Source organism: Bacillus rossius, chromosome 5, assembly GCF_032445375.1.
Source record: "Bacillus rossius redtenbacheri isolate Brsri chromosome 5, Brsri_v3, whole genome shotgun sequence".
Lineage (NCBI taxonomy): Eukaryota > Metazoa > Arthropoda > Insecta > Phasmatodea > Bacillidae > Bacillus > Bacillus rossius.
The window spans coordinates 26,948,737-26,974,967 of record NC_086333.1 but is presented as its reverse complement, the minus strand read 5'-3'; the positions used below and the strand labels follow the sequence as shown (position 1 = coordinate 26,974,967).

At 39.8% G+C, this 26,231-nt stretch overlaps 2 protein-coding genes across 7 annotated transcripts in view; one reads left to right on the top strand and one right to left on the bottom strand.

Moving 5' to 3' along the window:
• LOC134531658 (protein lava lamp-like) overlaps positions 1-26,231 on the bottom strand; it is a 90,242-nt gene that overhangs the window by 8,387 nt on the left and 55,624 nt on the right. For all 6 annotated transcript variants that reach the window (XM_063367433.1, XM_063367435.1, XM_063367436.1 and 3 more), the window contains 2 exons: positions 1,947-2,149; positions 754-890 (listed from right to left, as the gene is read on the bottom strand). In XM_063367433.1, the coding sequence (XP_063223503.1) occupies positions 754-890; positions 1,947-2,149 (340 nt within the window). The remainder of the gene's footprint in view (positions 1-753; positions 891-1,946; positions 2,150-26,231) is intronic.
• Positions 16,976-25,542, top strand: LOC134531659 (uncharacterized). Its single transcript, XM_063367438.1, has 2 exons — positions 16,976-17,144; positions 23,045-25,542. The coding sequence occupies exon 2, from the start codon at positions 23,089-23,091 to the stop codon at positions 24,544-24,546; it is 1,458 nt and encodes a 485-aa protein (XP_063223508.1). The 5' UTR covers positions 16,976-17,144; positions 23,045-23,088; the 3' UTR covers positions 24,547-25,542.

The window sequence follows — 26,231 nt, the reverse complement described above, 5'->3', positions numbered from 1 at the left end:
TTTTGAGAGTTAATTTATTCTTCTTCTAATTGACATGAGGGCGCTGCTCTCGCAAGGGCAGTGCCTCGTGGCAGCATCCAGCTGGCTCTCTCGGCCCCACCACAACAACCATCTCCAACCTGCTTGCACTGCCTGTACCGGCTTGCTTACAGGCGTGTCCCATCCTAGGGACCGGTCTCATCAGGAGCGTGGCTGAAGAAGTGGTAAAGCAGTACCCGACAGGGTAGGGCTGGCATGCAACATGTGACAGCAGGTATGATGCAGTTCAAAGGTAGAGAGGAGGCAGAGCAGTAATCACACATATTATCTTTGAAAGATTTGTGCAATGGGAGTGCATGACTTGATGTAAGTTTTTGGACATACGCCATTGCTAAGAACTTTTTCTGTTGAAGAAAAACTAAAAAATAAAAAATAATAAATAAATTTTTTTGTCTTTTTTGGGTATTTTTATTTATTTATTTCTTTATATTTTTTAAGTTTTTCTTCAACAGAAAAAGTTCTTAGCAATGGCGTATGTCCAAAAACTTACATCAAGTCAGTAATCACACAGGGGTACACTGGTGTTGGAGAACATTGTGCGGTGTGTGAAAGCAGTTGTGAAGTAGTGAAAAGCTGGAGAGGGGGCGCAGAGCAGTATTTACACAATGGGTGCCTGGAGTTGGACGACAGATGCAGCACAAGGTTGGAGAAGGAAAGAACGACGGTCTATGGTATGAAGAGAGCACGGCTGGACGAGGGCAGAGATGTACTCACACAGGGTGTAGCTGGCGTCCACGACGACGCCGGGGCCTGTGCGCTGCAGCAGCTGCGTCTGCACGGAGTGTCTGTGCTCCTGCTCGTCCCGGAACGTCACGTCCCGGCGGTAGCCTACGCTGTGCAGCTGCGATAGTCTACGGCAGGGCGAGCACTGCACTAGCATCCTACACTTGCCAATATGTGCACCTCATCAAGCTCGTAACAACCAAGCTAACATACTAGCAACTTACCAATGCAATAAGTAATATTATAATACTTGTACCATTAGAGATTTAAATTTACATTTTTTGAGTAGGAGAAAGGGAAGAATAAGCATGCAAGCCTTCAACAACTGCTTTGGCCTTTTTGAAAGAGAATTTTGATCCCCTGTTCAATTTCATCTAGACACAATAGGGACCTGAATGGTATGAAACATAAATCCAAAAATGTTGTCAATATAGAAATTAAAATGTATCCAAAAATCAAAATTCACTAGTCAACAGTTACTACCCATAAACCACTAACTTGCATAATTTCTGCATCAACTGTACTGGACGTGTGAAGATGAAACAACCAACAAAGCCTTGCAACCAAACGTCCATGGAAAATGTGTTTTCTTACGTTATTTGTCTTACCAGTCTGTGAATATCTGAACTAATGTTCCTTTTTAACTTTAACATTGTAGTCATCATTTACAAACTTAATAATACATCCTGCAAATATCCAGACATCTTGTCTCTCTTATAAATCAAGGAAATAGATGCACGATACACCTGCCCGTTATCATTTTACGGGAAAATAACCGTCAATTATATCAATAGCCTATTGTTTGGTTGTATAACTTATAAAAATAGCTGTGACTTTTGCCAGAATGTCATCTTTCAAACAATGCTTGAAAATAACTTTTTTTAAAAATTTCATTTCCATGTCTTCGTGAGTTCTTGAGGTATTTTTAAAAACCTATTTACCAGAAAGGTCATCAAAGTAAAAAAAAATTGAAACCTTAACATTAAATGTTTTTAATATACACAATAGGACATTAAAAGGGTTATTTACGGCCTCACATCATCTATGGCTGCCTTCCAGATATAGGAAATGAAACAACACACAACGGCTGTAAAGGTAGTGTACACAAAACGACAACCAGCTGTTTACAAACTGTTAGCATGTAATCTACTAGTCACTAAAGACTAAAAGGCAGAGCTACTTACTTGCTATCCAGTGCCTGCAAACTTTCCCTATTCTCTTCAGCAGCAGGCTCGCCAACCTCCTGCTGCCGACCCACAAAGTCTCGAGCACTGTTGAGACTCTCCGTAGTCGAGTCGGCCGAGCTCTTTGCTTGGCTCCGCAGCTGTTCGTTGGTTCGCAATGCGTTCGACAGTCGCAGCTGCAGGGTATCCCTCTCCTCCAACAGCTGCAAGACAATAGCCCGTTGTATTGCAGATATTTATTATATTTATATATTTTTTATTTGTTACATGCCCACCAACAGTTGTTAAACTTTTCTGGTGGGCACGACACACATAAACAGGTACACAGTTATCACTGCCAATGTACGGACTCCCACCATCATCGGTACCATTGCTGACAGAACATCTCAAAATGGCCAACACACGAGGACAAGAGTACCACACATTAGCGGTGATAACAACAAATATAAACAAACATGGACAAACGAAACAAACACTCAAACAGAAAATAAACATAAAGGCTATAACATAAACAGACACATAAAACATATAATTACTTACTAATAAACACTATGAATTGTAAACAGAAATTAAAACTAACCATGATGAATAAGATACAAATTTTTATAAAAACATTATATGAATACAAAATTAGTACTTGGGAAAAAAAAGACGATGAAATGTTAGGGAAGAATAATTTTTTTAAATACAAAAAATAAATCAGTAATTCCTTACAAACAATAGTATTTGATGTTTGTATAAATAAAAGGATAAGCTAAATGATAGCCAAATAGCTAAGTAAAATTATCCAACTTATTATAATTAGAAATTAGTCTGAACAGAATATCATTTCTTTTGTTAAGAGTGCATAAGATAGACTTTAGTCAACTATGAAATTGTGGTATTCTTGAGTACGAGAATGTATTTACAGTTGAAGAGTTACAACAGTTTTTAACGAAAAGAGAATCAAGAAGAACTCTAGGATCAGCTGAAGGAACAAAATTGTGAGTAGAGGAGAATTTTAAATTTTAAAGTTTCACAATTTTAGTCTGAATGGATTCAATTGTAACACAATCAGAGGAATTGATTGAATTCCAATTCACTAACAATATTCTAATTTAGACCTAATTAGATAAAAATACAGAATAAGAATGGAATCAGGATTGGTAGAGTAAAAAGTGATGTAGGTATTTAATTAAACCAAGAGTTATTCTAGAGCTATTGATTAAGTAATATATGTGAAGGTGAACATATAATATTGAGTCAATAATTATGCCCAAATCTTTTAATTATAGTATTACAAACATAAATTTAGCTGTGCTATATGTATTTTTCTTTTCAGCAGTCATTACTAATAATTTCAGCAGATTACATATCTAAATGACAATGATGCAGTAAGTTTGGGACATCTTTCCCCTCCTTGTATACTTTATTCCTTGTAGACTTTATTGAAAGTGTAAATAATGTTTGGAAGTCTGGTCATTGCTACCATTTTATTATTGTGAGATGCAGTTATAAAATATACAGGCATAAATTAAGCTCATCAGTGTTTCGAAAAATCTCACAGTTTCACATAGTCGACACAAATACACGTAATCATGTTGCAATTTCTTATGACACAGATAAGCAGATTTTTCAAAAGTATTAAGTTAACTCAAAAACAACTAATAGAAGAATCATGTTTACTAAAGATGAGTATAAACTCAAAAATTGCCACTGAAGAGAACACTAGCATTCTATGGTTTGTTTTAACAACTCTGCAACACTGTCAATCCAAAAAACTCAGAATGTATACATGTTGAAGTAATGCGTGGTAAATTACACTTAGATTTACTTGTGTTTGTTAAGTAACAAAATAAGCACATTACTATAAATTAAATGCCTAAGTTATATACCACAAACAAAAGTAATTTTTTATAAGTTGAGTTACATATATGACACTTTGCACATAGTGAAACATGTATTTTGTTGTATGTACAATTCACTAAATCCATTTCTCAATACTTGTTTCTAAACCAGAACACTACCAATTAACTTTAATAAATTCCTTATTGTAAATTATGTTTAATAATGTAGTTGTTAGCAAAACCACAAATATGCATTCCAAACAAAAGTTAAAAACACGTGCATTTAAACACAAAGAAAAGTATTGTAGAATGTTTCATGTCTTTACTGTATTATCAAAACTAGGTAAATTATTTAGTAGGTTTTTAACTTTGTAAAACAGCAAACTTAATACAAAACAACCAAACGCATCTATAAAATTTTACATAACTTTGCCGAGCTCTTGTAAGGGCAGTATCGCTGTCTGAAGGTCGCTTCGGCGACACAAGAGGCCTGCAGGTTGATGCCTCAAGACACGTAGCGATAGTAATACATTATGGAGATAAGCACTGAGGGTTCGTGTGGCGAGTGACAACATAGTTGAGATTTCTGCTGCAATAACCACCTTGGCAGCACTTATCTGTGTGTCCTTTTCCATGAATATTTTTGCAAAAAAAAAGTCTGAAAAACTCATAAATACGACTTTTTCATCAATTTGTTTGAGAGTTCCCGGCATTGCACCAATATATGATAGATAGGTATCAAACAATTCTGAACTATTTCAAATGTGTCTCAGTTGTACGAGCCTCATGTCATGTAACATGCACATGCGCTTCTTAAAGAACCCTGCACTCGCTGGAAGTGAAAACTTGTTGCAGTTAACTCTGAATCGTTGAGCATTCCCAGATAACGCAGACATAAATACAATTATTCCATACTGTTTTGTGTGTATCATGGCAATTATCTTTTTTTAAGCATTACGTATTTTTTTTTAGATACACATGTCACTAAACAGGGGGTTACATTTTAATTATTTTATATTAGAAATTATTACACTTGTGAGAATGAAACTGTATCTATGTAAAAAAAAAAAGGTTGTACACATGCATCGTTAGAATCTCAGACTTATGTCTCTCCTAGGTTATGTATTAAAAAGCCTTACTGTTATGTACTGTCAGCTCGGTTGGTAAGGCTGAGAGTGTTGTGTTGTCTATGGTTCGTTAGTCAACAGCTAGCATCATGGCTGATAGCTCGTCAGATAACCTGTGTAACATGTAATGTAACCAATGTATCGTGTAATGCAGACACAGTGCGTGTAACGGGTACATAAAAGTGGCGACGAGGAATTCCGGATCGGTTCGTGCGCGTGAAGTGGTGTGCGGGCGATGATGGCGGCGATTGGGGTTATGGGAGAGTTTGTGCCGGGTCGGGACACGTGGAAGAGTTACCGCGAAAGGGTGCAGTTTTATTTTATAGCTAATAAAATTGAAAACGACGAAGCAAAACGCGCTGTATTTTTCACCGTCTGCGGGGCGGAACTCTACAACTTAATTTCATCATTGTTAGCTCCACAGGCTACCGATGAGATACCCATCGCCGAGGTATTCAGCAAGCTTTCCGCACATTTCGAACCGAAACCCAGCGAGATTGTTGAGACATACAAATTTTTGAAACGTGACCAGCTTGCGGTTAAACGATAGCAGTCTATCTGGCGGAACTCCGGCGATTGAGCACGCATTGTAACTTCCCCAATTTGGAGAGGATGTTGAGAGACAGACTGGTGTGTGGTGTGCGGGATAGATCGGTTCAGCACGCGTTGCTGTCTAAGGATCCACTGAGCTTCAAAGATGCAGTGGATATTGCTATGGCGGCTGAGGCAACAGGGAAGAACATATTGGACTTACGTGGAAAAGGTGACGAGATAAGTACAACGCGTGTTGACGAACATCCGGTGCATGCGGTGGCAGGCAGAAGCCATACCGGCAGACGTCCGGCTGGTATTCAGGCAAACATGGACACGGGAATAAGTAAACAAATGATGGGCCCCCAGGAGAACAAACGGAAACAACAGTGTTGGCGATGTACAGGGAATCATGTTGCGGAAGAGTGTCGGCATGTGACAACTGTGTGCCGGTTTTGTTCCAAACAGGGCCACATAGAGAAAGCCTGTATTACAAAACAAAAACAAGGTAGGCCTGTTGGTGGGGCCCGACAGGGAAATGTGGGGAATAAGTCTAACTCTGGACTTACTCACATGTTGTCAGATACAGTAAGGGAGCAAGAGGGAGAACAGAATGAAGCAATGTACAGTTTGAATAACCTGCGAGCGTTGAAAAGTAAGGCACCCTTTGTCATGGACGTTTGGTTGGATTGCAACAAACACTGCATGGAAATAGATACAGGTACAAGCTTTTCTGTTATTAGTGAGGAAACATACAAGGCCCTGTGGCCCGAACAGCCACCATTGGACATGTGTAACATCGCATTGCGTACGTGGTCCCAGGAACAGTTGCGGGTTAAGGGAGTTAAAACAGTCTTGGTAAAAACAAGGGGAAGTGAGGCAGTACTGCTTCCGGTGTTAGTGGCTGCTGGGAAAGGGCCGAGTTTGATGGGGAGGAACTGGTTGGAGCCCCTTGGGATTTCTGTGGAGGGCGTTTTCATGGTAGAGAGTTGCAAGGAACCTAGTGTTGTGCAGAAGAGCCAATGGGTGGAGGAACTGGTAGCCAAGTATCCAAAGGTATTTGACAGCAGTTGTTTAGGACAGTACAAGGGTCCACCGGTATCCCTCGCGCTTAAAGAGGGAGCCACACCAGTATTTAGGAAATGCAGACCAGTGCCGTTTGCAATAAGGGACAAGGTAGGGGATGCAATCGACAAGCTGGTGATGCGAGGAGCTTACGAGGCAGTGCCGTATTCATCGTGGGCGACACCTGTCGTACCTATTATGAAATCGGATGGGTCCATTCGCATATGTGCTGACTACAAGGGCACAATCAATCCAGCATGTAAGACAGAGTGTTATCCGTTGCCGACCATCAACGAAGCTCTGGCATCGCTGGCAGGGGGGAAATATTTCACGAAGCTGGACTTGGAGGATGCCTACATGCAGGTTGGAGTGGACGAGCCAACGGCAGATTTGTTGACTGTCAATACCATCAAGGGACTTTTTAAGGTCCGCCGATTACAGTTTGGAGTGAGCAGTGGCCCTGCCGTGTTCCAAAGGCTCATGGAAACACTCTTAGCAGGTGTAGAAGGAGTGGTAGTGCTACTGGACGATGTGTTAATAGCAGGCCCAAATGAAGAAGAGCACTGGACACGTGTAGCGGAGGTAGTGGCAAGGATAGACAAGGCTGGGTTACGGTTGAAGAAGTCCAAGTGTGTTTTTGCATCTGCAGTGGTGAATTTTCTAGGTTATAGGATAGATGCGGAAGGGATACATCCCACACACGACAAAGTGGAAGCAATCCGTAGGGTACCAGTGCCCCAAAACAAGAAGGACCTGCAGTCTTTTTTGGGCTTGCTCAATTTCTATGAGCGGTTCTTGAAAGATAAAGCTAGTGTGTTGGAGCCACTACACCGACTGCTTGATGGAAACGCTGCCTGGAAATGGGAGACACAGCATGCAGCTGCATTTACCAAGGCCAAGGAATTGCTACAAACAGACTGTGTGCTGGTCCATTATGACACCACAAGACCTCTGGTGCTAACATGCGACGCCTCAGAGTATGGTGTGGGTGCAGTGTTGGCACACATCATGGACGATGGTGAAGAGAGACCGGTGGCATTTGGGTCGCGGACACTGCAAAAATGTGAGCGGAACTATGTGCAGATCGACAAGGAAGCCCTCGCGGTGATATTTGGGGTGACTAAATTTCATCAATATTTGGCAGGCAGATCATTTACAGTGGTGACGGACCACAAGCCACTATTACGACTTTTGGATCCCAAGCGCCCAACCCCGGACATACTGTCACCTCGCATGTTACGGTGCAGTCTGTTGCTGGGCATGTATGACTACACCATCATGCATAAGCCAGGGGTTCGGATTGGACATGCAGACTCCTTGAGCAGGTTGCCACAGCCAACATCACCAAGGGAAGTTCCAGCAGTGGCAGATATCCTGATGTTTGAAGCAATGCCGGACGCCCCCTTGGACGCCCAGTCCATGGCACGATGCGTGAGCGAGGATCCAGTGTTGAAGAGGGTGAAGCATTTTGTGTTGCATGGATGGCCACAAGAACTACCAAGTGAGGAGATTCGACCCTATTGGAACCGCCGGTTAGAACTGTCAGTCTACCGTGATTGTGTGCTGTGGGGAACTCGGGTGGTAGTTCCGCAGCAGCTGCGAAGTAGCCTCCTAGGAATGTTACATGCATCACATGATGGAATGGTGCGCTCAAAGGCCATAGCTCGAAGCTACATCTGGTGGCCAAAACTGGACGAAGACATTGAGGAAATTGTAAGCCATTGCCAGATATGTCAGGCTGAACGCAGGGCACCAGCAAAGACCCAGGTGCCATGGAGCACGCCCCAGAGACCATGGTCCCGTCTGCATGTTGATTTTGCGGGGTCCTTTCAAGGGAAAACATTTCTGGTTGTCATCGATGCCTTATCGAAATGGCCAGAGGTACGGTTGGTGCCGTCAATGTCATCTGCTGTAGTGGTGCAGGAGCTGAGGAGTATGTTTAGTAACCATGGTATTCCGGACGTTGTGGTGTCTGATAATGGGACTGCCTTTGCTTCAAGTGAAATGAAGACCTTTCTAGAGAAGAATGGAGTCATCTACAAGTATACGCCCCCATACCACCCGGCCAGTAATGGACAAGCCGAGCGAACGGTGCAAACTGTCAAGGACAAGTTAAAGAAGTTGAAAGCAGGCGACTGGAATACGAGATTACACAGACTGCTCTTTTCGTTGCGCACAACTCCCAGTACGGTCACGCAGAAGACGCCTGCCGAACTCTTGATGGGTCGGAAGCTGCAGACGGTTTTCGACAAGCTGCACCCGCGGTCGCTGTCGGGTGCGGGAAAAGGGTTAGTGGAGGACGGGTGTGATGGTAAAATGAGACAGTTTAGTGAAAAGGACCCAGTGTTAATACGCAACTATGGAGCTGGACCCAAGTGGGTCCCTGGAGTGGTGGCACGTAAGGAGGGTCCAGTTACATACCAAGTTCAGGCTGGAGGTCACATGGCACGGAGACATGTTGATCAGATGGTGCGACGCAATATCGCTACACGACTCCAGGGGAGCTCGAGGTTACCGGTGGGAGGAGCATCTGGGACGCGGCCCCGAGAGCAAGAAGAATCACTCCAGCAAGCTGTCCATCGGGGGAGAGCAGAGCTTCAGCAGCAACCACAGAGGCCTCCAAGCAGTACAGCGACACAACCAGGATCATCTGATACGAGGATGAGTGGCAGCGAGATGCCCCTCCAGCGAGCGGCCGGTTCCCTAGTGTTGGGGGACTCCGAGCTACCATTTTTGGGGTTTCCTAGTGACTGCGGATCGGCAGCTGCAGTCGATCATGTTCGTCCAGGGCAGCAAACATCTGAGGAGCTAGCTGGAACCTTGGAGTTCTCACTGCAGGAGACCCAGGGACAGCCCCAGGAGCTGAGTAACTTGCCAACGAGGGTGAGAAAGCGATCCACACGAGTCAAGAAAACACCAAGAAACTTGAGTGACTACGTTCTCCATTGTGTATAACAATATGTACAAGTGCTTAGGGTAAAAAATCACTTGGAGGGAAGGACTGTTATGTACTGTCAGCTCGGTTGGTAAGGCTGAGAGTGTTGTGTTGTCTATGGTTCGTTAGTCAACAGCTAGCATCATGGCTGATAGCTCGTCAGATAACCTGTGTAACATGTAATGTAACCAATGTATCGTGTAATGCAGACACAGTGCGTGTAACGGGTACATAAAACTTACATTAACCCAATTAAAAATCAAATATCTTAATTAAATGAAAAAAAATTTTAAAAATTTTAAAAATTTCATACAGGCAACTTAAAATGACTTAATAAAACTCTGTATAAATTTTATTTACATCCGGCAAATTTTTTTTAACACTGTGCCCTGAGCGACACCACCATTGTTGATTGCTACAAACAAAACTTACAAATACATTTCTGATTCTTTTCCTTAGTCCACAGTACACTAGTAACCTCTTTAATCTTGTTCTGTGCCTCTGTTTGCATTTTACCTGACCAATACACTGTTCACTATTGTTTACAAGTGTAGTCTGTCTCACAACACATCACAGGCTGCACCAGCCAACACACAGAAGTGTGTCACAGTGGCCTCTGCACCGCCAGTATGTACTTCCCTCCTGTAGACTGCCTCCAACTCACATTACCCCTCCTCTTGTTTAAATCTTTTTGCACACACCAAACCCACATTTTGTTACAAAAAACCTCTCTGTATGGTTTTCAAGATTGGGCTGCAGATTATCCTGCATCTTCTGCACCGATCTTAAATACACGTAATTGTCAAAGGTACTGAGTTTACTTCTCCTGAAAAAAAAAAATTCTGCAACATTGCTACTACATTGTAACCTATGGTTTTCCTCAACTCTTGAAATTTCCTGAATTTTTACCTGGAAAGCTTAATGTACCACATGAACATTTTCTTCCCCTTCAATAATTTCCACTTCACTTCTCCCTACTCCATTTGCAAACTGAATTTCACCTTTCCCAACCTTACAAGTACTATGTGACCTGAAAGAATTGACCTCAGTGAACTATGTTATTAGGTTTTCAATATCATCTCCCTTTTCACATTGAAGCCTACGATGTACATTCTGTATTGCACAAATCCCGAAGACTCACGTTGGCAAGCCTTCTTTCAACAGACGAGAGAGCCAAATGCCCGATCGTGCATCTTCGGGTTTTTTTGTTCATTGTAAATGTATAAATATACAATTCATGATAACTAATGGTCAATTAGATTAGGTTAGCTACATTATAAATACTTTAAAACATTGTGGACGGTTGATTTGGTCTGGATAGCAACATTAAAGATACTGTGAAATCATGTAAACAAAAAAGTGAGCATGAACTTCGGGGAACTTCGTCTGTGAAAAGAAGACTTGCCAACGTGAGTATTCGGGTCTGTGCAATACAGAATGTACATCGTAGGCTTCCCAAATATCCTATCATATCATACATGCTCCTAGCATTCTCTTAACCTTACCATATAGCTCTGTAATATGTGATGTTTACAAATGGAAACATGGGCATTGTGTCTGATTTGAACTGATCTATTTTAGCTTCTACCCTAGCCACCTTCAGTTGAACTTGATTTATAAACTCTGCTCTGACATGCATAATTCCCTGTTGAATCTCACTTTAGCTTCGTTCAGGTGTTTGTGATATGTGCAGGGGCGTAGCCAGGGGGGAGGTTTTAGGGGTTCAAACCCCCCCCCTTAGCCCCAAATCTTTAATTAATTTCTTATTAATCACTCAAACAACTTTCATATTAAAATTAATAAAATTTTTACCATTACAAAATTTAAATTTAAGAACCGAAAACTGTTAAAATAGCACTATTTTACACCTTAAAATCCAAATTTTCCCGGGGAGGACCCCTGGACCCACCGCTTTAATACGGGGGGGGGGGGGGGGGGGGGCATGCTTCTTAACACCCCCCATACACAAATCCTGGCTACGCCACTGGATATGTGTTCAATAGTTTGATCTTAGTTATGTTGCACTGGTGCCATTTCCTCCATTTTGTTGGTGTTACGTGCAATTTTTTTTTCCTAATTCCTGAGTATCCTGCCTGAGAATGTTTTGTGTTTGTGACATGTTATGTTGTTCTTGTGTCATCAATTTTATTTCTTAATGCTGTATTGACATTAATATTCCCATTATCAGGTCTGACCGGGTGATAACCCAAATTGATTACTAGTTGCAGAATGTTTCATGTTGTTTCAATGCATGTTAATCTCAAACTAAAAACAACAAATTTATCAACAACAAAAAGTTAAAAATTTCTGATAAAACTTCACAGTCATTTAAAATTAAGAACACCAATCTTAATTTTTTAAGTGTTTGAAACAAAACCAATTTTGACTTAAAGTTCTTCAGAAAAGTGATGATTATGCATGGTTCCAGCAATATTAACTGCAGACATACCATATTAATTTATGCTGTTGTTTGCTTGTTGACCTGTTGTTTACATTGTTCTCGTTGTCGACAATTTTCCGATGTTCAGACGTCTCGCAGCTCCTAAAGCGTAGATTCCTGCTGACTCGTGGACAGCACAATACAAAATTACCACACCAGCTAGGTGATGCACCCAGTTAAAGTTTAATGATTTTGCCAGAACTTCTCTTGACTATTTTGCATATTTTAGTTCTCAGGGCATGTCCAAATTCGTGTTTAGCACCACTCATGACAAGTACGTAGTTCTGTATAAAATTTTGCAGATGACTCTTAGTTCACTTAAAAGTGTCGATGGGTGTTTTCAAATAAAACAGTTAAAATTAATTTCAAATTTATTCTTCTCAAGTTATAAATTAAATGTCCGTTCCACTATTCCACAACATAACAGAAAACACACACTTTTGCCAATAACTCCTCAAAGTCCTGTGCCATCAGGAAAGAAGTGTCCCTAGCAACTTTGTCCTCTAAGTACCGAAGAAAACAAACCAACCGGTGGACAAACAGACCACCCTGGCCTGTGTGTTGCACAATTGGGGCCTAAATTTTTAATTAAAACATCCAATACTTGAAAAAAAAATTCAAACTTAGCAGTGGCACAGCCCCGACATCCAGACTAGAAAATGTCCACCTATATGCACTCTTATTTTTCGGTGAGCCACTGTCACTGTATGTATTTTTGGTACTGTACTTGAACAATGACTGATGAGGCTACGCACCTGCATAAAACCACACAATAAAGTAGCAGCTGCGGGACCTCGCTGACCAATCACAACACAGCTCTTACATCCAAGAACACAATGCCGTATAAAATACATTACCCTAGCGTTGAATAAAAAACAAACATATAAAACACAAAGTCCTTCTGATTTGCTGGCACAAAACCCTGATAAATTAACTGTCTTCCCTGGGAGCTAACACCTGCCGATTTCCCCATCATGAGACTACATGCAAAAATCGCCAGCACATCTCGGCAGCTGGAAAAATGTCTGGGCAATTGGCACCGCCTATTTGCACACCTCCTCTCTTGTCCTTCCTTTTGCCAAAACAGTACACAACGTTATAGAAACATAGTAAAAGCTTTTGAATAGACACAAACGTAAAATAAAGTCATTACTAGCTAATAAACATGTACATTTCTAAATAAAATAAAACTTAGTCAAATGTTCACACTAAATTATTTCACCCAGTTATAAGACATAAAATCTGGTGCTCTTAGACATAAGCACAAATAAGTAGAGAATGTTCTGAACTACATGCTTACACAACTCTGTGCTCATTAATTTAACCTTGCCAGGTTTTGGAGTCACAAACACAACCTTTGCCACATTAAGAGAGATGGCTGAGTGGTAACTGCCACTGAGCACTAGAGCAACATAAAGATATCCAGACATATTTGTAGTTTTAAAATTTTTATTGAATTTTACCTGTCCATCAACAGCTTGATGCCAATCACTGGCCAACTCTGTGAAGGGTGAAGGAAATATTGCCAGGAAATATTAAACTATTTACTAACTCAGTAAGGATGGATTGCATTTTGGAACCAAGTTGTCCTGTGCTATGGTTCTTTAACACTACTACGCAAGAGCTACGCCAGGGGGGGGGGGGGTAGGAGGGGGAAGTTGCTCCCCTTAGAGCCCTAGAGATAAAAAAAAAATGTAGCCAAATGTAAAAAATACATACTTTTCCCACAACTTGCCCCCCCCCCCTCCCAGGCCATCAGCTGGTGACGCCCTTGCTACTACGGTATTTACCCGCGTATTGGATCCCATATTTTATGCCGATTTTTAGTGTAAAAAAAAATGGACTGCGACAAATATGCCAATTTTGGGTTGACAAATAATATTGCACTGTGTGGTTAAATACGTACATAAATGTTGGTTTTTAATAAACATAACTCCACGAGTAAGTACAAATTGTTTAATCAAAATATGTCAGCAGTCGCATGAAGCTCCGTGAACAGCGCAGTATTGTAGTGTGCCGTGTCGGCCGCCCGACAGGTCGCGGCTGGCAAGTGACGCGCCTGCTTCGCTGCTAGGCAGTGAAGAGAAGAGAGGAAAATCTAAAAATAAACCAGCCAGAGACAAAGAGTGTAGGCCTATGTGAAGGTGTGTGCTGCGCGTGAGGCCATATGGCAGTGTTGACGGTTCTCCCTCGCTCTCTTTGGTGAACTCGCACCCACACAATAAACAGGTGTTCATGACAAAACTGTGCCCAATCGTTATTGTTTTTGAATGAGATTTCCCACGCTTTCAACTGAACATACCGTGACAAAACTGCAGCCATCACTGGGTGTTTATAAGAGCACCTTTTATATTTCTCCGCTTGCCGTGAGTGCTAGTTTTTATAGACGGAACTGACAAAGAGTAGCTTGCCGCCTCTTCTCTCTCGAGGGCAAAGGAATGGGGGAGGAAAAAAAAAGGAGGAAAGCGAAACAAAAGGATAAAAAATTGCTGACTTCTCCTTTGTCTTGTTTGGAAGTACAGGAATTGAATGGGTCGTAAATAAGGAGGGGGGGGGGGGGGGCTCAAACCCTGCCGTAGTAAACAGACACAGAAGAGCGAGGGTCAGTCCCAGTCGTATTTTTTATGCACCAATAAGCTGAGAAAAGGAACACTTCACTTGTATTGGCGCAACTCTAGTGAAGACAGATATATGGTGCTGCAACCCATACACAGGGGCGACCCTTATGTGGTAAATACGGTGCATAATAGATTACAAGCTGATAAAAATTACCTTTATTACCACTAAGATATACTTTCTTATAACTATAAATATTTTTATTAATATCAGGTTAGGAATAGCATCAAATAATAAAACTGACTGATAATATCTTTTCATTTGTTTTGGACTGACTATAAATAGTTTATGTACTATATTGTTCTATTTTCTGAGGGCACTGTATGTACATGAAATTTCTTTCTTTGCTTTTATGATCATTGCTGCATAAAATACCTATATGAAAATGCAATATACTGGGCCAAGGCTCTTAAATATTGAATTTTAAAATAACTTATAGCTACAGGTTATAGACAGCAATCATGTCATCTGTCCCTAGAAGTAGAATTGAGAAGCTGTGCAGGGTTTTCATATAAGACAGTATAAAAACTAAAAACATTATAGGTTTGTTTGACTCGAGGTCTCTTTTTGACCTGTCAACTCTCGGGGCGCCCTTTTCCGGAAGCAGCATGGCGGATGGTCGTTTTACTCGCGGGGGCAAGTTGCTCTCAGGTCACTCAGGTCATGCTCTCGATGCTCCTCCTCTCGAGGAAGAGTTGCGAGGGCAAGTCGTCTGCTGGTTGTTTTGGCGCGACTTTGACGATGGAGTCAATATGTTATCAAGCTACATTTGGTGATGACGGTAATATTTTAATAGATGACGACATTGAAGCGGAAAAACATTACAATATAACTTATTTGGCGTCCTTTATTTAACAATCAAAAGATTTGCAATAGTTTCCTAGTACAGGTTAGCTTATGCATACCACAGGCAGTTTAAAGTCAGAAAGCAATATTTATATATTTTTTTTTACCTTCATCAAGCTCTCTCATAGTTTGTAGTCCAATATATGGTAAATCAATAGCTACTTCATCTTCAGATGAATCTTCATTTCCAAACAAATTTCTCACGATGTCTGCTATATTTTCCGCCATCATTGTTTTACAACAAATCGCGTTTTCTTCGTGTATTAAAAGTTACCGACTCTTTTTGCCCTCAGGTCAACTTGCTCCCAACTCTTTCAACTCCCGAGGAGCACGAGCGACCTCGAGTCAAACAAACCTAATGTTTCACCATTCAAAATCCACACAACTTATAACTAGCACAACTTATAAACACACAGAAAGAACTGTAGTAAGTTCTGTAAATTAAATAAATTGGAAACACACAATGCAGAACCACTTAACTTAGAAGCACATGACAGAAAACCACATTAACATGACTTGGGAAGATCATAAAGTAGAATATAATTTAATAGAACTAGGGTTGAACAAATATTCACTAGCAACACCAACATTATTTTATTTTTTTTTAAATTTTGGTATAAAATTATTTTAATTAAAGCCAATGAAATTAATTTTTTTCATTTGAATGATTGTTAAATAGTCTAATAAACATTTATTAAGTTTACATAAAATCCATATACCAAGGTGGCATCAGATATATTATTCTCCAATTAAAAACTGATTACCTCAACTTATAGTTTCAAATAATAAAATATCAAGCATCATATCCATACTTTTGTACAAAATTGCCTCAAATATATGATGCCCTTGAAATTTAGAATAATGTTAATTATAAGAATGTACTTTACAGATAAATCTACACAAAGAATGTTTTTAATTTAAATTTTACACATTTTTCTGATTAATGCTCTATTAAAGAATGGTGGAACTCACACAACCTTACTTTGAGCTATCATAACTTAGAACCATCATAATTTAGAAATATAAACAACTTAGAAATATCACGAGTTACAACTAAATAATATAAATTAGAACTGGCATAGCTATGAATATCTAAGTTATGAAAGCACCGCTCTCAAACTTACTATACCACAGTTGTAACTTATCGTCGCTGTTACTGCAAAAGGTCGTATGTCAAAATGTCTCACTTTCCAGGAGATCAAAAAAAACTGTTTCATTCATCAGGGTTATCATATTGTCGCGTAGCTCAAAATTATCATTAATTTATTTAATTAGTTTATTTGTTGAAAATACAATTTTAAATTCTTTTCGCTAGTTCGGGACTTGGTTTCCCTCACGCTAAGATGGGGTAACACCTTTGTTGGATTTGGGTTTTCGGGGGGGCTGGAAGAGTGCGAGTCTTGCACGTCTTTGTCTGGGAACGCAGGCGTGACCGCGTTTCAGCCAGGCCAGCTGACACGTTGTTTGCTGCAGTTCCAGAGAAACGCGGCGCAGACTTGTTTGTCGTTTTTTTTTGAGGCCAGCTGAGAGCGCAGATTGTGCGCAGTCGCCGTGCGCAGGCGAGTGTCGCAATCTAGCGGCCGGTTTTCTGACTACGTGGGCAACCTGGCGCGGCTGACCGCGCGGCCGGCTTGTTGTAATAACTTTACGTGTTTGTAAAACACAGGAAAACTTCCCGTCAGGATGTTTTCCCCGTAGGGGTTTTGCGGCCAAGAAAATAGCTTAAAAGAGATGTAAAATGTTTTCGCGGGGCGGTAATCCTGTGGAAGGCTGTCATGCTGCCCGGCCGCGCGGCGACTTGGTAATGGTTAGGTGAGTGCTATCGGAAATGGCGCCTGAGTGATGCCGGACTCTTAGCCTTCAGTGTTTCTTCGTAGTTAACTTTAAAAATTCTCGTTTGGTGTATTATTTGCTCTTATAAATAATTTGTTCTTAGAAACTTAGTGGTTTTAACGTGTAATACGTTGAGCACTACAGTTCCCTTTTTATTTTCAAGTATAACTCGGTAATTTGTTTGCATCACGATCCTTGTCTTTTCATGTAAATGATGACGTTATAAACTTAAACTAAATAATTTCTAAAATCCGTTTCGAGGTAGTGGATGTTCTTAATAAATTTTAAAAATGAAGTTGTGGAAGAGCTAATGAAGCTTGGTATCACTGGGTGGCCTGGAGGAAATTATTACGATTATGTTAATGTGTTAGTACTACTAAGAAAATCTTATATATGGTTTATTGTTTTTCTGTCGGAATATCTATAAGGCTGGTAGCGGACATGGAAGGTGCCTCATTATTTGTCAGCTTTATTTAATTGTTATAAATAAATGTGATTGTTCTATTGTTTTTAGGTTACTCTTATTTTTTTCTCAGTATCCTGATTTTCTATTCTTGTATAAGAATACACCTACTAAGATTCAATCCTCAGTGAGATGCTCTATGGCTAGTTAATGTTTTGAGTTTCTTATGTTCAGAGCTACATTTTTGAAGAATTGAACCCCCCCTCTGAAAGTGAGACGTGACAAATGGTGGAGATCGCCGGTTAGTAGGTATAAAGAATGTTGGGATACTGAAAAATAAATTAAGATAAGAGTGTTAGGTGTGGTCTAACATTTTGATTTATTTTAGTGAAGAAGAAGAGCATGCAGTGCAGCTGGTGTATTAAGATTGATGTGTTTATAGGATTAATTGTTTAATGATAATAAAATTTATTTTAGGTTATTTCAGGAAACCAGTGGGAGACCAGGGATGGCTGTATTTGTCTAACAATAATTAATTTAAGGTGAAATGTGAAATGTATGCTTAAGTTAAGGACTAATGAAAATAATTTAAGGTGGAGTCTATTAGGGATGGCTAGTAAATACACAATTGAAATATTGGATGACAAAGTAAAAAACCCTGAGAATAGTGATAGTAGTTCTTCGTCAGATGATGAATCATTGAAAGTGTTAAAAGATAAATTAAGCGACATAAAACCAGAATTGAAAGATCAGAATTTAAACATGGAGACAGGCAGGTGTTTTGTGGACCCGGGATATTTTTTTGGAAAGAGATGTGAGGAGGTTGAGGAATTTTTAAAACAGTTTCGCAGAGCAGCCAAGGTAAATGGGTGGAATGAGCAAAAATGTTTGTCATACTTGCCTACATTTTTGAGAGGGCCTGCTTTAAAATGGTATGACAGCTGTGAGAGCACATTGGAGAATTTAACTACATTTGAGGAATTAGCAAATAAATTAAGGGATGCGTTTGTGAGAGTGGGTCACATAGAGGACTTAGAGTTAAGATTGCAGGCGCGAGTACAAGCAGTAGATGAACCTTTCGAGTCATTTGTGTACGACATATTGAATCTTTGTAACCGACTTGATGCTAAGATGAATGAAGCTAGTAAGGTTAGATATGTATTGCGTGGGTTAAGGCCAGACATTGTAGAGAAAGTTATGCTTTTCCCAAACAATACTGTGGAACAGTTACTAGGTAATTTGAGGAATATTGAGGCAGGTCTGTATTACGCTAAAAATCATGAGAGGACACAGTGGGTAAATTCGAAACAGGAACAAGTACCTATCAGAAATCTTAAAGAAAATCAAACACCAGAAAGAGAATTGTCATCTATCAACACGAGAATTGAGGACAGTTTGATAGAGTTTAATAAACAATTAAAACAATTACGCGGGGAACTGGATACCATGAGATTACAGGCACAACCAAAGTCACAGTTTAGAACTCAGGGAGGAAATTACAAAAATAACAGTACACTAACACAATACCATCGAAATCAGAACAACAATTTTTTCAGGCAGACCCCAAGTAATTCATTTCCAAAAATAACTGACAGACCACAGTGGACCTCAGATGGTAGGCCGATTTGTTTAAAATGCAAACGACCAGGTCACTTGATACGAGATTGCAAAACGTCACAACAGGGAAACTAAATAGGGCGAGAGTCGGTCGGGGTGACAACTCGTCCCTTGTTAACCAAATGTCTCTTTTACAAAATGACGGTATTTTAAGTAAGAAGACAAAAATGTTCGGAAAAGAAATCCCCGTTTTTTATCGATACAGGAGCTGCGGTATCACTAATTGAGGATAGATTAGTACCGAAAAGTTGTTGGAAATCCGCAGAACCAAGAGGTTTTACAGGAGTCTCAGGAAGAGTTCAGAAACTTAATAAGATGGCCAAATTAAGATTTAAATTAGGACAGTATGTTTATTCACATGCGGTAGGTCTGGTGGAAGCCCCAATAAAAGGGATCATTTTAGGATGTGATTTTTTAACCAAATATGGAGCAGAAATTTCTTGTAAGGGAGGCCAGAAAATGTCATTGACCATAACACGTCCTGATTGCTTCGTAAATACCACAAATACCGAAATAAGGGAGGTTAAAAGCCAAACCAAAGTAAAAAGAGACAAAATTCAAGTAGATCAAAACCAAAATCGGGTTAATCATAATGTAGGTCAGGATGGAACACAGGAGTTAAGCCAAATCGAGCCAGAAAATATTTTCAGGTTAGGTTGTGTGACAGTTCACAATCATGTTAGAGTAGAGCCAAGGATGCATCATCTTATCGAAATTAATTTTGAAGGAAATAATTTACCTGATGAGGTGCTGATAGAGCCTAAGGAGGATATTTACAACAGATATTCTGTACTTGTACCTAGGAGTATTGTAAACAGAAAACAGCATACTCACATTTGGGTTACTAATACTACTAACCAGTCAGTTACTCTTCATAAGGGAATGAAATTAGGATATTTAAATGAGTTTGAGGAAACACCCAGTATCGAGAACAAAGAAGTAACTAAGGTATTACAAGCTAGAGATAAAAATAATGTCGATTTTGATGTGTCTAAATTAAACATTAATCCAGAGTTACCAGAGGAACAAAAAAACAGACTGGTAGAGTTGTTGTATAAATATCAAAATGTTTTCAGTTGGGACCCCAGCCAGATAGGGAGAACAAAAGAGGAAGTAGTTTTTCTGGATACAGGGGACAGCACACCCATATCATCTGTACCTTATCGAGTTTCTCCTGGGGAACGGGAAATTATTCATAACATAGTACAAGAACACATTAAAAATGGGATTGTGAGACCCTGTGACACGAGTTGGTGTTCACCAGTTGTTCTTGTTAGAAAAAAAGACAACGATTATAGGATGTGTGTGGACTACCGTCGTTTTAACACTATTCTTAAGGATAATAAATACCCCCTTCCTCGAATAGATGATTTCTTAAGTCACTTGACTGGTGCTAAGTATTTTACTCACTTGGATATGAATTCAGGATACCACCAATTGAGAGTAGCTGAACAGGATCAGGAAAAAACTGCATTTGTTACCACCGATGGTACTTTTTGTTTTGAAACCCTTCCTTTTGGTTTGAAAACCGCTCCGTCAATTTTTCAGAGATACATGGATAAGACTTTGGCAGGGTTAAAGTGGGGTTCATGCTTAGTCTATTTGGATGACATTCTAGTAGTGGGCAGTACGTTTAATCAACATCTTGACCGATTAGAACAAGTTTTTAAAAGGATGCAAAATGCTAATTTAACCTTGAAACCGTCAAAATGTACCTTCGGTTATTTTGAAACCGATGTGTTGGGACATTTGGTTAACCATGAAGGGATTAGACCCCACCCCGATAAAGTAGTAGCAGTGAAACAATTTCCTACACCTAAGGACCAACGAGGGGTGAGAAGCTTTTTAGGCCTAGCTTCTTTCTATCGTAAGTTTATAGCAAATTTCTCTCAGATTGCGAAACCCTTGTCGACATTGCTAAAGAAAAATGAAAAGTTTATCTGGACCGGCAAGCAAGAACAAGCATTCCAAATTTTGAAAGAAAAGCTGATTTCTTCCCCCGTGTTAGCTCACTTCCAGGAAAACCAGCCCATTGAAATACATACAGATGCTAGTACCTTAGGGATAGGAGCCACATTGTTACAAAGAATTGATGGAAAATTACAACCTATTGCCTATGCCAGTCGGACTCTCACGTCAGCTGAGACTAGATATCCTATAACTCACCTTGAATGTTTAGCCTTGATTTATGCTTTAGACCAGTTTCGGCCTTACATTTACCTGAAGCCATTCAAAATTGTAACCGATCATCATAGCCTATGTTATTTGAATCGTTTGAAATTTAATGCTCATAGCGCAGGAAGGTTAACCAGGTGGGCATTGAAATTGATGGAGTATGAGTACACTGTATGTTATAGTAGTGGAAAAACTCATGTACATGTAGACAGTTTGAGTAGAAATGCTGTCAACACAGGGACAGCCCTTGACGAAGAAAAATCCCTTGAGTTACCTGTTTTTGTGATGCATGATGTGGATTTAGCTAAGCTGCAATATTCTGATGTGAGTCTAAGACCTTTAATTTCTGAGTTGACTCAACCGTCAGGAATCGATAATAAGTTAAGCCGACAAGCGAAAAATTTTTCGTTGCTGAATGGTGTTTTGTACAAAAATATCTCTAACCCAAGTGGTAGAGACAAGCTATTAGTAGTCCCAGAAAGCTTAAAGGCTGAAATTCTGAGGGAAAGTCACGACAATCCCACTTTTGGCGGTCACTTAGGAGTAGTTCGCACCGCAGACAAAATTATACGTCGTTATTATTGGACCAATATGCTAAAAGAGATTCAGGCCTATGTAAGGAGTTGTAGGGGATGTCAGGGGAAAAAGGGAGTTCCTCAAAAGAAAGCAGGGTTATTAGAACCATTACCTATCTGTGAACCTTTCGAACGTATTGGTGTCGATATTTTAGGCCCTTTTCCAAAAACCGTGTCAGGAAACAAATACATTCTTGTTGCTATTGATTACGGTACTCGATGGGCGGAGACTAAAGCCACCCCCACTAGTAACGCCAATGACGTAGCTAAGTTTTTACTAGAAAACATAATTTGTCGCCATTCTGTACCATGTTCCATATTGACAGATAGAGGAAAAGTTTTTACTTCCAAAGTCGTTAATGAATTACTTAGGTTAATGGATGTACAAAGTTTGAAAACCTCAGGATACAGGCCAAACACAAATGGATTATGTGAAAGATTAAATGGAACAATAGCAATGATGCTATCTCAGTATGTGGCATCCTCACAACGTAATTGGGATGAATATGTACCCTTGGTCACTTTGGCATACAACACGGCGAGGCAGGAAACATTAAAATTTAGCCCATTTGTGCTCATGTATGGTAGAGAACCTGTATTACCCTCAGATGTTCAATTAAGTCAGCCTGTAGAAGATGAGGACAGCCTTCGACTGCGTACTCGTTGGAAGGAGATCCTGCGACAGTCCAGAGAGAATTTAAAGAGACAACAGGGTATCGATAAAAAAAGGTATGACCGCAGACGACGAGCGGTGACCTATAAGATAGGACAGGAGGTTATGGTGTACACACCTGTTCGAAAAAAGGGTTTGTCAGAGAAACTATTGCATAAATGGTTCGGTCCTTATGTTGTGGTGGACAAATTGTCTAATAACCTGTACAGGTTAAAGAAGACGAGTCGAGGCAGAGATGTTTACGAAGTTACAAACGTAGAGAGAATGAAAAATTTTTACAGTGTATAAGTTATGATAAGTTATGTAATAGAGATTTTTTTTTTGTGGTTGTGGATAACTAAATAAAACAAAGAGAGAGAGAAAAAAAAAATAATTCGAAAGTTTTGTAACACTTGTAAACAAAAATCGAGCCTGTCTAATATTTAGTTTTGTATAGAATTTTTACAGAGTCTTAAGGCGTGATCATCTTCCGTACTGACGATGAGGATGCTACACATCGTCCTGGTGCTCCTGCAGCTGGGAAGCAGCAGACAACATCGACCGCTACCTGAAGGAGCAGTGGGGGTGGTTGCGGGAGCGCATTTCGAGCCGATACCTCAGGTAACATTGTACACTTCATCGGTACCAGTAAATTTTAAGGTTGCTTGGCCAATGCAATTAGATGACATTCAGGATAGTATCAAAGAAATCACTTCTTGTCCCTCCAATAGTTCAAGTGAATGGTGTGTTATTTTCAAAGAATTAAAACATAGCTTAATTTATACTGACATGCTAATTAATAAGGAAAACGAAGCAGCAGGGGATGACGTATTGGATTTTCAGTCTCAAGTTCGGGAAAGACGAGGGTTAAATTTCATTGGAGAGTTTTTTCATTGGTGTTGTGACATTGCCGTCAATAGTCAATTGAATAATCTTTTCCTAAATGAACAACAAATGTCAGAACACATAAACAAGATGGAATCACAAATTTTAAACACTCATGAGGCACTGGCAAATATGAGCAACACTATTTTTGTTATAAACGAGGGAATGACCGGAATTCTAAAAAGAGTACAATCAAAATTCACAAATTTGTCTGATTACTTAAAAGACCTCCGAGAGACTATGGTGACTAAGTTTTCAGGAATGGTTCAAGACATAGGACATTCATTCCAGTTTCAGGTACTGTTGGCCTCTCAATTAGCCAAACAAGCGCATACATTTACAAGACTAGAGATTCTGGACCAGTGCCGGTCAAATAAAATACCTGCCATTGTAGTTACACCAGCTCAATTGAAAGAGAAATTAAATATGCTAAATGAAATTCTTAATAGGGATGGTTATGCGTTGTCCATAAGTGTATCAGAAGTTCAGAAATATTTTAATTTACCCATTTGTAAATGTCAAGTCCACAAGGAAAATTTATACCTTCAAATTAAAGTACCAATTGTTAAACTAAATTCCAATTGGAGATTGTTTCAGTTCGTCGCAGTCCCATTTCAGTGGAAGAACTCAACTTGTCATTTGGATCATGCTCCGAATTTTCTGGCAGTGGATGGAGACCATCTAATCACTATTCAGGGTAGAAATTTATTAGATTGTAGACCATTTGAAGATAAATTGTGTTTTGTTCCCAGGTTCTCCGGAGATACCCTAGGTAGTGCTTTGTGTCCAAAGGCTCTTTTTCAGGGGATTACCGTTGAAAATCTTAGTACCACATGTGCGTTTCGATGCCATTCCGGAAACCAACTGATGATCACCCAGGCTGGACCAGAGCGGTACTTCCTAACAAACCCGTCAGGAAAATTAGACTTGCAATGCATGAAACATAACAATGAATCTTTATTTTTAGGAAGTGGAGACATCCTCGGAGCTGTAGATATAGAAGTACCGTGTGATTGTCGTTTGTATTTAAACCAAGACTTAAAATTAACGAGTTGTATCCATGTGATGCGTTAACAAAATCTAAATTTCAATTGGTACATGTAATACCAGCTGCTTGGACGAAGTTACGTAAATTGAAAATTTTCCCTCATCCTACGTCAACACATACAGTTTTTCCATCCTTAATGGATTGTTTAGATGAAAATTGGCCAACTCTAATACCACATTTAAATTTTTCTTTGACAAAGTTTGAAACCCCTTTAGACCCGATTCATTTAAGAGAACCAGAAAACGTACCAAGATTTGTAATGAAAAACTTACAGAGTATTGCGCTTTCCATTGTAAGTAGTGTATTATTATTTATTATTATTAAAAATCCATATCTAGTAGGTATTGGAACGCTACCAAGAGTATCCGCCTTGGACAATGTTACTACCCTTGGCATAGAAATAAGTGTAACTGTAATTACTATATTGGTAATAGTTGGAATGTTTTTAGTTCTGTTATTAAAATATCTGAGAAATCGGAAACCCCTCAGTATGTCTGTAGAAATCTCGACTACAGTAGAAAATGCTGTTCCTTCTACCAGTGGAAAGGTAGAATTAAAAGACATACTAGCCAGAGATAATGGTTGTGTAGCTAAGTTATCCAGTGAAACTGGGGAGGAATTGAAAGTAACCATTTCCATTTGTGATGATCAGTAGTGAATGAATTTTGTTCAATGTAAAGCTTTACCTACGATTAGAAAAATTAGAATTTGATTAATGTTTATGTGAAGGGGCATGCGCCCATAAATAATTTTTATAGAACCAAATAACGATGGAGGGAGAATACCAGGTTCAATAAGGGGAATTATGACGTCAGGACTAATCATTGAGAAAGTGGGTGGGATCCTTTCCGTATTCCCATTTTCCACCATAACCCCCCCCCCCCCCCCTTGTGTTTTTATTATTCAAGAAGTGACATTGATAGTTTTCGTCAATCGAAGAGAATGACTTTTGAGGCGGACTTGTTAAGGGCAATTTCGAAAGGAGTGCTGTGGTGCAGCTCCATCCAGAACTCTTGTCCCTTCTCGAGCTGGGAGAAGGCGCGTCGTTAAGGGTCAGCCAGATACCACGTGGGCCAGTTGGGAGAAGAGGACCTGCTTCTACCCATTGCTGCGGGCTGGTGCCCGTATCGTCGAATCGTGTGGTGATGCACGATTACCAGGAGTATCAGCGGTTTGGGAGTGGCCATGTCCAAGGACAGTGATTACGCATCGTGATAGGGTGTGGCCCCCCAAACAACAAATTTATCGAGAAGACTAGAATTATCCATCGTTTGAAACTACTGACCTGACGTTCAAAACAAAGTGTATAGCAAGACAAGGCCAGTGTAGTTATAAACTTTCAACCTACACGTGGACACAGTCAAGTTTTTGTTGTAAATTTTCCTATTAGGTACCTTACCTTATCCTTCCTCTACGAAATGTGGGGGGTAGGCTTTTCTTCAAGATGTTGAATATTGCAGATGAGTTACGAGTTTAGTTTTTGAATAGTTACTTGTTTTAAGAATCTTTAAAAGTTATTTTTGTGTTGATACCTGGTATGACCCTCCTTGGTTAGTTGTGTTGATCTATGTTGATCTCATGAATACTTCTTGATAAACACATGAAAATACGTCATTAACTTAAGTAAGATAATTTAATTGTTTGATTTGTTCACTATTATTTTGATGTTTGAGAGTTTTTTTTTTAGTTGTTTGTAATTGTATGACTCCTG

What these genes read in the sequence shown, in the direction of transcription:
- LOC134531659 (XM_063367438.1), top strand. Translation starts at nt 23,089, where the DNA reads ATGAGGATGCTACACATCGTCCTGGTGCTCCTGCAGCTGGGAAGCAGC.